The sequence below is a fragment of the Salvelinus fontinalis genome, chromosome 3 (assembly GCF_029448725.1).
Source record: "Salvelinus fontinalis isolate EN_2023a chromosome 3, ASM2944872v1, whole genome shotgun sequence".
NCBI classification, from domain to species: Eukaryota; Metazoa; Chordata; class Actinopteri; order Salmoniformes; family Salmonidae; genus Salvelinus; species Salvelinus fontinalis.
Window position 1 is genome coordinate 47968013 of NC_074667.1, and position 13271 is coordinate 47981283.

General features: G+C 42.1%; 1 protein-coding gene across 1 annotated transcript in view; it reads left to right on the forward strand.

The window, feature by feature from the left end:
- The first annotated feature begins 2059 nt into the window (after positions 1 to 2059).
- The window catches only part of LOC129851022 (ataxin-7), a 35132-nt gene continuing 23920 nt past the window's right edge, over positions 2060 to 13271 (forward strand). Inside the window, exons 1-4 of the mRNA XM_055917181.1 lie at positions 2060 to 2541; positions 7217 to 7316; positions 10616 to 10831; positions 11001 to 11069. Coding sequence (XP_055773156.1) covers positions 10624 to 10831; positions 11001 to 11069 — 277 coding nt within the window. The 5' untranslated portion in view covers positions 2060 to 2541; positions 7217 to 7316; positions 10616 to 10623. The remainder of the gene's footprint in view (positions 2542 to 7216; positions 7317 to 10615; positions 10832 to 11000; positions 11070 to 13271) is intronic.

Here is a 13271-nt window from a genome sequence, read left to right on the forward strand (position 1 = left end):
CTTTGGTTGTCTCCATCAATGAGAAGACGTTTCCAAATAACTTTGTCTGTAATGGATAAGTAAGCAACGTTACCAATGAGCACTTTGACCACCTCCTAGAGGAGGGTTTCCCAGACGCGGTCCTGGGGCCCTCCCTGCACGTTTAGGTTTTTGCCCTTGCACTACACAGCAGAATCAAATAATCAAAGCCTGATCTGCTAGCTAACACATTCACACCGGTTGTTCATGATGACGAACTCAAAAGATCTGTCATGCTTGTGTAAAATTATGTCGCTAAACACAAGAGATGTAGCTAGCAACTGTCATCACTCATGAATCAATAATAAGCACAATAGTTCACTAGCAAGCTAGTTAACTAAGTTGGCTAAATGGCACCACAGGCTAGCATTTTAGCTAGATAGCATAGTTAACAATACATGTACAGTATCCAGTTATTCAATGTAGCTGATGCCTTCAAAATGAGATTAAAGTGGCCACTTCAAATACACAGAACTAATTAGACAGGTAGTATGATTAAGAAACCAATCTCAATAACACATTAGTTTGCTAGCTAATTGGGTAATATAAAACAATGAACAATCTCCATCAGTTACAGCACCCATTTGTCCAGGTAAATTTGCTCTTCTTTTAATTTAACTTTATCGTTAAAGGAAATAAAAAGGGCTGCATTCAGAACATAAAAATACAGATAGAACAATGAGCTTGGGGTTACTTATACAAATCTTTGATAAAAACCTAGTAGAACCAAAGACAGTACAGTATGAAGATTTCTAGGCTAAAACTGCTTCTCCAATAGAAATCCCCGATCTCACTTGTAGGCGATTCCAGCAAAGCTAATACGTAGAAATACGTCATCAGGTCTAACGGTCGTCTTGCTCCAAACGCCGCATGTGCAGCCCTCAAAGCTGTCTATTTTCCTCAAAAGTACGTAATGTCACGATTTCAAAGCTATACAATATTACAGAGGCCAAGTTAATTATCTCAAATCCTGGAAAATGTTTGTAATGTTGAGCTTCTTGTTCATGAAATTCGTGCTCATGTTGGATCTCTGCTCACATTCATTCCTTGAAGTAATCAGAGATTTGGATATAATGACAAGACAAGCTCCCACCTATTCCTCTATTTGGATTGGTGGATACATTTCGTTATTTATATTCGATGAGGGTGTTGACGTCAACCGCCTGTATTTAATCGAGAGAGATGCTATGCTACTAGCCACATGTCATGAATATGCACAGCCATCTCGAGAGAACTCCAATATAGTGTTTTTTCTCAAAGTTGCCGGGGTGTCACGTGCCCTACTTACACCAGTACACTCGTAACAACCTAAGCATTACAAAAGGTATATTTGATCAAATAAAACTCACATAGAAAATAACCATTACATTTTCTTTGACCAAATTCGACTCTCATTGACCTCCATAAAAAACTCCTCGCTTGGTGAGCGAAAGAAACGAAACAACACCACCTGCTGGAGAAGACAGATTTTTGGCCCAGTTGTCCCTATCCCGTCTTCATCTATGTGGTAGTACTATCAAAGAGAGTACAATATGAAGACAGGCAGAAACTGCTTCTCCAATGGAAATCCCGAGTCACGCTTGTAGGCGATGTCATGGCGACGTTGGTTAGCTAAGCGCATGCGCATATACACGTAATCAGCTCTAACGGTCGTTTTGCGTCGAACTGCGCATGTGCAGGCTATCAACTTAAACCCACTCATTCAATATAAAGTTGTTTTTAACATCCTCAACTACCTAAGACATTCTCTCAAATCTAGGTTGTGCCTTTAGATTTCGAGAAAATTAACAGCTAAGGAAGAAATGTACACTTCCCTCGTTAATTTCTCAAACCCCAAAACCTGGCCTGGTCTCCATGGTCAAAATGTTCCCGGAAGTCTCACAATGTCGAGTCTTTGGGTTTAGAAACTCTGTGGTGCTAGCGTTGTACTATAATCACCCATAATGCACCTCGCGGCCCATTGGCACTGCATGGGCAAAATATACAAGGGCGTTAATACGATTCCAATAGAGTTTCCCACCTCCTTAAAAGTATCTCTGACTGAACGCACCCCAGCGCTACTGGAAATACCCCGCCTCTGAAAAAAAAGGTCACGGATTGGTCAAAAGACCAGCTCGTGTTAATTTTGACAGCATGAGAATCTCGTGAAACTACTTCCTCTTCGTTCACGATTACGGTGCAATGTATTTTGCTGAAAATTGTTACTTGGCCCCTATGACAAGACACCAAATGCTACCAGTTTCAGCTCTGTGAAACCCATTGTGGAATAAAAGAACGGGTAAAACAGTTAGCTGGCACGGCAGCGACGTGCGTGCGTGAAGTATAAACTGTAAAAAATTGTGACGTCTGCATCCCAGAATGCAGTTTGGTAAACAGACATGGAAGCACCTGGTAAAGACCTCCACAGTCAGTGAGCATTGCATTCGTTCTTTCTGCACGATCTCCATACTTTAATATCCGCCACATTCAACAGATTTGTATCTGTCTGCCGTCACATTTGCATCCCCAACGTCCAGGACCTTGGTAAGTGCAAATACATCATGTTTCTATTTCGGCTGTTAATGACTTCTGCCAGGTTCATTGGAATATATGGCTGGCCAGCTAGCTAGCTTACTTGAGTTAGCGCTAATGATAGCTAGCTAGCCACTCATCGATTGACTGCGAAATGATCTACAGTTTGGTGATTAGGGCACAGAGTTTCTAAACCAGAGGCGCAACATCGCGAGACTTCCGGGAACGCTTGCGAAACACCAAGCAGACCATGCCGGGGTTTGGTGTTTGATGTTTGAGAAGTTAATGAGTGAAAAACTAAGAGAGAAAAAATTCCTTAGTTGTAAATTTCTAGAAATCTAAAGGCACTAGCCATATTCGAGACAATGTCTTAAGTAGTTGAACATGTTATTACGCCAACCTCGTAACAGTACTGACACGTTTTCATCTTAGTCATAAACATCTTGTCTTTATATCGTCTTTGACGGCATGCTCGTGCGCAAGCGTGAGATGGTCAGTGCTACTCGAGATCCTTGGGAGGACCCTAACCCAACCTTAACCCAGTGTTTCCCCAACTTGGTCCTCGGGACCCCAAGGGGTGCACGTTTTGGTTTTTGCATTTACACCACACAGCTGATTCAAATTATCACTTAGGCTCCTGAGTGGTGCAGCGGTCTAAGGCACTGCATCTCAGTGGTAGAGGTGTTACTAGAGACTCTGGTTCGATTCCAGGCTGTATCACAACCGGCCGGAATTGGGAGTCCCATAGGGCGGCGCACAATTGGCCCCGCGTTGTTAGGGTTTGGCCGGGGTAGGTCGTCATTGTAAATAAGAATTTGTTCTTAACTGACTTGCCTAGTTATATATATATATATATATATATCAAAGCTTGATGATTATTTGAATCGGCTGTGTAGTGGTAGGGCAAAAACCAAAACGTGTACCCCTTGTGGTCCCTGAAGACCGAGTTTGAGAAACCCTGCCTTAAACTTTTAACATTTCAACTTCAATGGGGGGAACATCCCAAGGATCCCGGAAGGCACAGGGCCACCATTAGACCCGATGAGGTTTTATTTAACTAGGCAAGTCAGTTAAGAACTAATTCTTATTTACAATAACAGCCTAAAGGTGGTCTAGGGAAAAAAACTCTAGACCACCTTTACACCACACAGAGACTACAGTACTATTTTGCTAGCACAGACTGGAATATGTTCCGGGATTCATCCAATGGCATTGAGAAGTATACCACCTCAGTCACCGGCTTCATCAATAAGTGCATCGACGACGTCGTCCCCACAGTGACCGTATGTACATATCCCAACAAGAAACCATGGATTACAGGCAACATCCGCACCGAGCTAAAGTCGAGAGCTGCCACTTTTTCAAGGAGCGGGGCACTAATCCAGACGCTTGTAAGAAATCCCGCTATGCCCTCAGACGAACCATCAAACAGGCAAAGCGTCAATATAGGACTAAGATTGAATCCTACTACACCAGCTCTGATGCTTGCCGGCTGTGGCAGGGCTTGCAAACGATTACAAACTACAAAGGGAAGCACAGCCACGAGCTGCCCAGTGACACAAGCCTACCAGAAGCCTTTTATGCTCGTTTGAAGCAAGCAACACTGAAGCGTGCATGAGAGCAGAAAGCTGTTCCGGACGTCTGTGATCACACTCTCCGTAGCTGATGTGAGCAAGACCTTCTACTTTCACAAGGCCGCGGTGCCAGACGGATTACCAGGACGTCTACTCGGAGCATGTGCGGACCAACTGGCAAGTGTCTACACTGATATTTTCAACCTCTTCCTGACCGAGTGTGTAATATCTACATGTTTCAAGCAGACCACCATAGTCCCTGTGCCCAAGAAAGCAACGGTAACTTGCCTAAATGACTTCCGCCCCGTAGCACTCACGTCTGTAGCCATGAAGTGCTTTGAAAGGCTTGTCATGGCTCACATCAACACCATCATCCCGGGAAACCCTAGACCCACTACAATTCGCATATCGCCCCAACAGATCCACAGATGATTAAATCTCAATCGCACCCCACAATGCCCTTTCACACCTGGACAAAAGGAACACATATATGTGAGAATGCTGTTCATTGACTACAGCTCAGTGTTCAACGCCATAGTGCCCACAAAGCTCATCACTAAGCTAAGGACCCTGGGACTAAACACCTCCCTCTGCAGCTGGATCCTGGGCTTTCTGACGGACCGCCCCACAGGTGGTAAGGTTAGGGAACAACACATCTGACACGCTGATCCTCAACGTTGGGGCCCCTCAGGGATGTGTGCTTAGTTCCCTCCTGTACTCCCTGCTCACCCACAACTGTGTGACCAAGCACGACTCTCACACCATTAAGTTTGCAGACGACACAACAGTGGTAGGCCTGATCACCGACAACGATGAGACTGCATATAGGGAGGAGGGCAGAGACCTGGCAGTGTGGTGCCAGGACAACAACCTCTCCCTCAATGTGAGCAATACACATTGGACTACAGGAAAAGGAGGGCCGAACAGGCCCCCGTTAACATTGAAGGGGCTGTAGTGGAGCGGGTCCTTGGTGTCCATATCACCAACAAACTATCATGATCCAAACACACTAAGACAGCCGTGAAGAGGGCACGACAACACCTTTTCCCCCTCAGGAGACTGAAAAGATTTGGCATGGGTCCCCAGATCCTCAAAGTTATACAGCTGTACCATCGAGAGCATCCTGACCGGTTGCATCACTGCCTGGTATGGCAACTTCTCGGCATCTGACTGTAAGGAGCAATAGAGGTTTGTGCGCACGGCCCAGTGTTCGGCGCATGTGACAGATAAAATTTGTTTAGAATAAGTATAGTGTTACTTATGTGTTTGTCTCAATGGAGTCTAAACTATTCATTTTTTTTTTTTTACAATGTTAAATGTATTTTGTGCGGAGAACATTGGTGTTGAGCAGTGAAATACCCTCCAAAGAACCATGCAAGAGTGTCTGTGCCACAATGTTGTCATTCATATGAACAATCATTTGCATGATAAAAGTGCATTGGATTTTGAGTAACTGACAAACCAAATGTAGCATAAAGACATTGTATACAATTGGCCTAATCCTTTTTTTCTACAAATGTAAATCGTTTTGATTATTTTAACACAAATTTAGTACACTCAAATAATACATTTAACCTACTACCTAGCTAATGCTCTTGATTAGTAATTGTTTTAGCAAATTAACAAGTAACTATTTCACTATTAGTTTACATATAATGCAGCTAATGCTAGCTGATTGGTAAATAAAGTAACGACACATTTTTGGTGTCAGAACTTCAATAGATTACTTGCTAGTTCTACAATTTGGAAAATGTGGCTTTTGCATTAACTAGGCTTAAGTCCTCTAATGTAGTCTACATTATGTTGCCTTGTAGGCCTATGCTTTGCCTCGTAGGCCTAGGCTAGTTGAAGTCATGACGCATCAGTGGTATATGTAGCTTAGGCCTATTGTGTTTAGTGATGTAAGGATGTGTTCTAGAGCTGGACCATATGGACAAAAATCCATATTGGTCACAATTTGGTCACAATTTATTGGTCACAATTTTTTACAGTTTATACTTCACGCACGCACGTCGCTGCCGTGCCAGCTAACTGTTTTACCCGTTCTTTTATTCCACAATGGGTTTCACAGAGCTCCATCCATATTGGATATTGAAAAATCCATATTGTGATAAATTGCCTCGATTAATGTGCACCACTGTTTTTTTATTTATTACCCTTTAAACTACTACTACTAGTTTGATTGTTAATGGGGCAATTTATGGCAACAGTCACCCATATTATCAAACTTATTTAATTTCAAACTTCACATTTCTCTAGTATAAGCTACTTATCATAATGAATGATATCAGCAAAATGCCTGCGTGCTCGGTATGGATAATTCTGTTTATCGTCCCAGCTCTAACGTGTACATCTTTTTGATTAAGCTAAGCTTCATTGAAATGCAACTCTCTATTAGCTAGCAACAGTTTTGTTGTATGATAGCCTAGGCATAAGCTACTCTATACTGTGTGCAACTCTGGCACAAGACAATTTGATCCCCTCATACCAACGCCTGTTATAGAAATTCCTCCACATTCTTGTCACTGTAGCAAACGGGGCAATAAATCTCATAAAGGGATTCATATTAACCTATATAATTTACATTTACATTTAAGTCATTTAGCAGACGCTCTTATCCAGAGCGACTTACAAATTGGTGCATTCACCTAATGACATCCAGTGGAACAGCCACTTTACAATAGTGCATCTAAATCTAGTGCATCTAAATAATCTAGTGCATCTAAATAATCTCCATCTTTGTGATACTGTTGTCATTATTCACATTGTGTTGAATTGATGAGAATCCTACAATGGTAAAACAAATGGTTTAAAGTTATTTAAAACAAAATATCATCTTTTAAAGGGATGATTGGGCTGCAAACTGCAGGGCTCTGGAGTGGTTAACCAAGGATAGTGCTTATTGGATTGGATTACTCTGCTGCGGCGAGGAGCTCCATAAGTAGCTCGTGCTAGCGTGAAAGCTGCAGATCCAGATCCACCAGGAGAATGGGAGGCGGTGTTATCTTCCAGACAAACAACCCCGTAATTCCCTAAACCGTGAATACGGTATCAAGACAGGGAAAAGAATGAAGCTGATACTAACTTTTTCTTCCCGTCTCTGTCTCACCCAGATTCCTTCCACAACTTGTGTGGGGCGACCAGCGATCACCCAAACTGATGAGGTTCTACTGATCCAGTTACGATTGAGTTCCCTTTTCCACATTTGACAAGGTAAGGGTTCAGCGAGCACAATGATCTGTTTTTCTACTGAAATTCTAACCATCACTGGTTCCAGTTTTGAGGCTTTCCACAGTCCTGCGACATGGCTACAGTCAGACTCTTCTCTCAGGACTGCAGTTTTTCAGCTGCCATTTAATTACAAAATCTCTAAGATATTGATACTTAATTAATAAGTGTAACGGAAGTGGTTTGATGACCAAACTTACATATGAGTAACCTAGCCTGAGTCCTGAAGAGTTGGGCTTTGACTTAGTAGGCTAATGCGCTCTTGGGTTTGAACCCTGTGGGTCACATTAGTTCAATGACCCCAATGGGTCTCTGTGAGAAGGAGGAAGAAGTCAAAGTGGGTGAAGTGTAATGGAGGAATGTTTGATACCTAAAGAGCTGCGTTGGCTCCCCGAGTCAGTTGGCCCGTTTGAGTGGATCACTTCTGTCAAGTCGTCAAAGTGCATTGCATTGTGGGGATTACAAAATGGTCCAACTAGCTCATTCGACTGCATGAACTTTACAAAAACCATGCTATCAAAGGTCATGAAGTTTTGACTACTGTCGACTGCAAGTTTCTGCATTTGAGCTTCACAAACAGCCATCACCTGCATTGTGGTAGGTGCCATTGTCAGCCAATCATTAAGGTGTTTTTTTACCAACAGGAACATAACGAAAGACCTGAATGACAGGAACCAACTTTGCCACGATTTGTCTATACAGTGGATATGTACAAATTAATGTGATATTTGAGGCTGTCTCACCAATTCATTGTACAATGTACACACACTGTATTCCTTCCTAATATTGAGTTGCACCCCTTTTTGCCCTCAGAACAGCCTCAATTAGTCGCGGCATGGACTCTACAAGGTGTCAAGCGTTTCACAGGGATGCTGGCCTATGTTGACTCCAATGCTTCCCACAGTTGTCAAGTTGGCTGGATGTCCTTTGGTTGGTGGAACATTTTTGATACACATGGGAAACTGTTGAGTGTGAAAAACCCAGCAGCTTTGCAGTTCTTGACACACTCATCGTTGCGCCTGGCATCTGCTACCATACCCTGTTCAAAGGCACTGAAATCTTTTGTCTTGCCCATTCACACATACACAATCCATGTCTCAATTGTCTCAAGGTTTAAAAATTCTTCTTTAACCTGTCTTCTCCCCTTCATCTACACTGATTTGAAGTGGATTTAACTGGTGGATTACACCATGGAAGTGTAATATTTATAATTTGACATTTCAAAGAATCCCAACCTTATTCTTATGTCAGTCTGTTAGATGCAGAACATTTGCCAAGTAATATGTTTTTATAATTGATTAGTATACACACATGTAAACAATTACTTAGTTTTTGTAATACGCTGCACTGAGTCTGGCCTAGTGGTAACATTCTCACCTTCGAAACCATATATATTCACCTAAAACCAGATCCCTCTGTCTCCATACCTCTGCTCCTATCCATTCACACACAAATACAAATACGGAAGAGGTTCAGAAGTTCGTTCCCCTTTTTAAAAAGAAAAGTTGCACTGTACCACGATACAGAGGAAGGTGAGTGTATATGGTATAGAACCAGGGTGCTGTTTGGATGTATTTAGTTAGGCTTAGTATCCTTATCTATGTATGCTTTGATAGCTGCAGTAATGCGTGTCTTGTATGACGTTTTTGGATCCACAAGCATCCCTATAACCATAACAACAAGATGCAAAGTTTTTATATTTTAGAAAATGTGTCTGGAAATTAATATGCCAAGAAATGTTAACTATCTCTAGACCAGGGGTGTTAAAGTAATTCCATATGGGGCTGAGTGTCTGCTGTTTTTTTCACCCCATTTCAATTAAGACCTAGACAACCAGGTGAGGGGAGTTCTTTACTAATTAGTGACCTTAATTCATCAAGCACAAGGGAGGAGCGAAAACTCGCAGACACTCGGTTCTCCGTGGAATGAGTATGACACGTGGTCTAGACTCTTAACATGCCCACAAGTTAGCTTGAGGGGAGGGGTTTTGCTCTGTCCTATAACCTACTATTTTGTGCACTGATTAGTTGTCATTTATAGGGCTAGTCTCTGCCCCCTTGTTAGTTGACCCATTGTATGCCTATTGTAATGGCAGTAAAGGTATGGGGGATGCACTGAAAATGCATTTGGTAAATTCTGGTTACTACTGGTAAGCAATATGGAAAACTGATAATGGTTGTGTAGGATTTTACCACTTATTAACTATCTGTTACATATTGATTCTGCCCAACAGTATTTTATGTTGTAAAGTAGTGCTGAGTTGCAAACATGAGATAATATCTGAAGACATCCTGGCTCATCCCACTCTATGTAATTCAGAATCCCATTTGAAAGTAAGGGATAATTTGAAGACATTAAACATTCATTTTTGTTAGGCTTTATTTAACTCTTATAGAACTGTACATCTGAATGAAGTTTTGTAGAAAGTAACTCAGTCCCATCACTGTTTTCTAACGGGAGGACTATAGCTTTCTTTCTGCGTGTTTTGTGAATAAAAGTGTAACAAGTTTCCTAGATCGTTAATGCGCAACATGGCATTGACGCAAAAGGTTGTGAGAAATATGAATCGATTTACTGGAAAGCAGTCGCGCTTTAAGGAAGTTTAGTATAACATTAATGTATATCTCCTCCCCCATCCGTCGACAAAACAAAATCCCGGTCATAATTGTTGCACTTTAATAAGGGTCTTTATATAAATTAACTTTTCCGTCATAGGCTACACATCTTAGATTCTGAAGTTGAGAGCGAGTGATATTCTGGCTGTCATGAGGTGACACATTCATTCTCTCAATATTAGGGCATTATAACACATTTTTTTAGTCCCTATAATTTGGTTAGTTCTCTTTCACAAAATCGCCTTTTCGATTAAAAAAAACAACCAATGCCTACAATGTGAACTGTATCAATTTGGCGTAGGCTACATTTATTAAGTAGCTGGTGTGGGACTGCATGATTTTAAATTGATAAGCTAGTATTTGTTAACTAATGCAGTTACGTTTTAACACCCCTTGTAAGTGACCTGGATTTCCCACGTTTCTTGCGCTCAGGGAGGTGAAGTTATGTGTCCCCTTTAAAGTTGTATCTGTGATTGCCCAGACGGTATGTGGCCTCGCACACATGTTCCTGTCCAAATAAATTGCGATTTAATTGGAGTGTGACACCCTATAGCTTCTGAATACATCAAAGAGATTAGTGTTATCGAAACATGCGTTTGCCCGAGTCGCTCAATGAAGGAATCCTGAGAACACCACCTCAACGCTGACTGCTGTTGTGTTACATTGTAGCGGAAAGAATGTCGGAAAGGGCCGATGATGACGTCAGGGGGGAGCAGCGCAGAGCGGCCAGGCAGCTAAAGCAGCAACAGCAGCAGATCCAGCGGGGAGAAGGCTCCACAGCAATGGCGACTGTTGCGGAGCGCAGATCCCTGCCTAGTCCAGAAATTATGTTGGGACAGTCTTGGAGCAACTGGGTCGATGCTGCCATACCCAAAGGCAACGACGGTGAGTGCTCGTGCGTACTGGATGTGTGTGTAGAGTCGAGATATGATTGTTAGCTTTTTTTCCGATTGCGTGCAGTTTTGGGAATATGAAGACACGCTACTGGTAGCAACAGCAGAAGCAAGCAAGTGCAACTATGTATGTGTCTGTGTATTCGATTGCCTCATTTTAGGTGCTGAATTGGAGGAAAGTTTGAAGGAGTTCGGGAAAAATCGAGAAGCCATGCGATTGTGCAGAGATGGTGAGTGTTCTCTCTTTTGTCAGAGCCAATGAGTGTTTTGGTGGGTTGCACACACACTTCACATGCACCAGCTCTGAAATCTGGTTGTTCTGTTGAACAAGTGCACCAGATTGACCTGTGACAATGCAAGTCTGATCAATCAATGATATAGCCCTGGAATGTATGGCCACTAGTTGACATCTTGAAGAGGGGACTTCTATCCTCTGTTCCTAAGTGGGAGCACACCACAGCTAACAACCAGCCAGGGCTTATTCAGTGGGGTAGAAAGACAGAAATGTAATGTGATAAAGCTGACATGATTGTTTATTATACACAACAGATAATTATTTTGCCTGTTTTACACTATAATTTCTGTCTGGCTGTTCTGTATCATTGTGCCCACCTGAAAAACCCTGGTGTGCACCGTTAGGGGAGGGGCACACTCAGTGTGGTGACAGCAGTTTCACAGTTAAAATGGGAGCAACGAGTCTGTCATTAAGAATAACTGCTACTCTTGATGGAAATTGCTTGAAACCTCCGATGACTTTCCTATGTCAGTTGAATATTTATAGTGCTACTAAACTACTACACACTCACATTTGTTGGGAACATTTTTATAAGCACATTCAAAGTGCTCTATATTTACAATATTAACAACAAAGAATGGCCTTACTGTTTGTTTTTGGACGCTATGATTTATAATTGAATTATTACATGGGTTGTTGTCAGTGATTTGATAAAGACTGGCATGAAATGTTTAATTACCATGCTATACAAATGGAGAAGACAAAGATTGGAAGACAATTACATATTAGTGAGAATGCAAATTCGAATGGTTTTGATACGTTTGGTGCCAATGTGAAAGAGTTAGTCGATCCTTATTTACTTTATTGAACCGTTATTTAACTAAGCAAGTCAGTTAAGAACAAATTCTTATTTACAATGACGGCCTACCAAGAGTAAAAAAGCCTCCTGCGGGGATGAGGCTGGGATTAAACATACAAATGAAATACAAATATCTACACACTAGCAGACTGATAATGAATGGCACCGACGGCTGACTCTGCAGAAGTGAAATGTGGCAGTGTCTCACAGTAAGGTGTCGACACTGAAACAGCACCAGCTACATGTCTGAACTTCTGAAGGCCTCAATCTGGGCCCTGTTTGTCAGGCAGTTAGGGTTCCGGAACAATTTGAAATGAACCTCAACAGACATCACTTATATTTGAAAATGGAAATATTTGCTAGTAATGTGAGTGTGACAATACCCAGATGTTCAGATTTTTCTAGTTTGTGTAATAATAATGGATTGGATTTATATAGCGCCTTTCTACCAACCTGAGGTTCTCAAAGCATTTATATAGTAATGGGGAAACTCACCTCATCCACCACCAATGTGTGACACCCACCTGGATGAACCATTTTGTGCCAGAACGCTAACGACACATCAGCTAGCATGGTGAGGACTGATATATGCCATTTAGGAATGAGGGGGTGATTAGGTGGCCATGATGGAAATGGGGGCCAATTTGGGAATTTAGCCAGGACACCGGTGTTAAAACCTCTATTTGTGCCATGAGATTTTTAATGACCACAGAGAGCCAGGACAGCAGTTTAACATCTCATCCAAAAGACGGTACCCTATGCAGGGATATGTCCCCTTCACTGTCCTGGGGCATTTGAATTCGATCTTAAGACCAGAGTGCCCCCTGCTAGCTCTCCAACTCTACTTCCAGCTGAATCTGGTCTCCCATCCAGGACCGGCCCTGCTTAGCCTCAAAGGCACGCCAGCAGTGGGATGTAGGGTGGTATGCTGCTGGTGTGACCTGCAGGATCCAATGGGATTATATGAAGTGCATTCAGAAATTATTAAAACCCCTTGACTTTTTCCACATTTTGTTACATTAAGGCCTTATTTTAAAGTGTATTAAATAGTTTCTTCCACCCTCATCAATCTACACACAACTCCAAATGACAAAGAAAAAAATGTTTTTTATAAATTTTTGCAAATGTATTAAACTATCACATTCAGACCCTTTGTTGATGCACCTTTGGCAGCGATTACAGCCTCGAGTCTTCTTGGGTGTGACGCTACAAGCTTGGCACACCTGTATTTGAGGAGGTTCTCTGCAGATCCTCTAAAGCTCTGTCAGGTTGGATGGGGAGTGTTGCTGCACAGCTATTTTCAGGTCTCTCCAGAGATGTTTGATCGGTTTCAAGTCC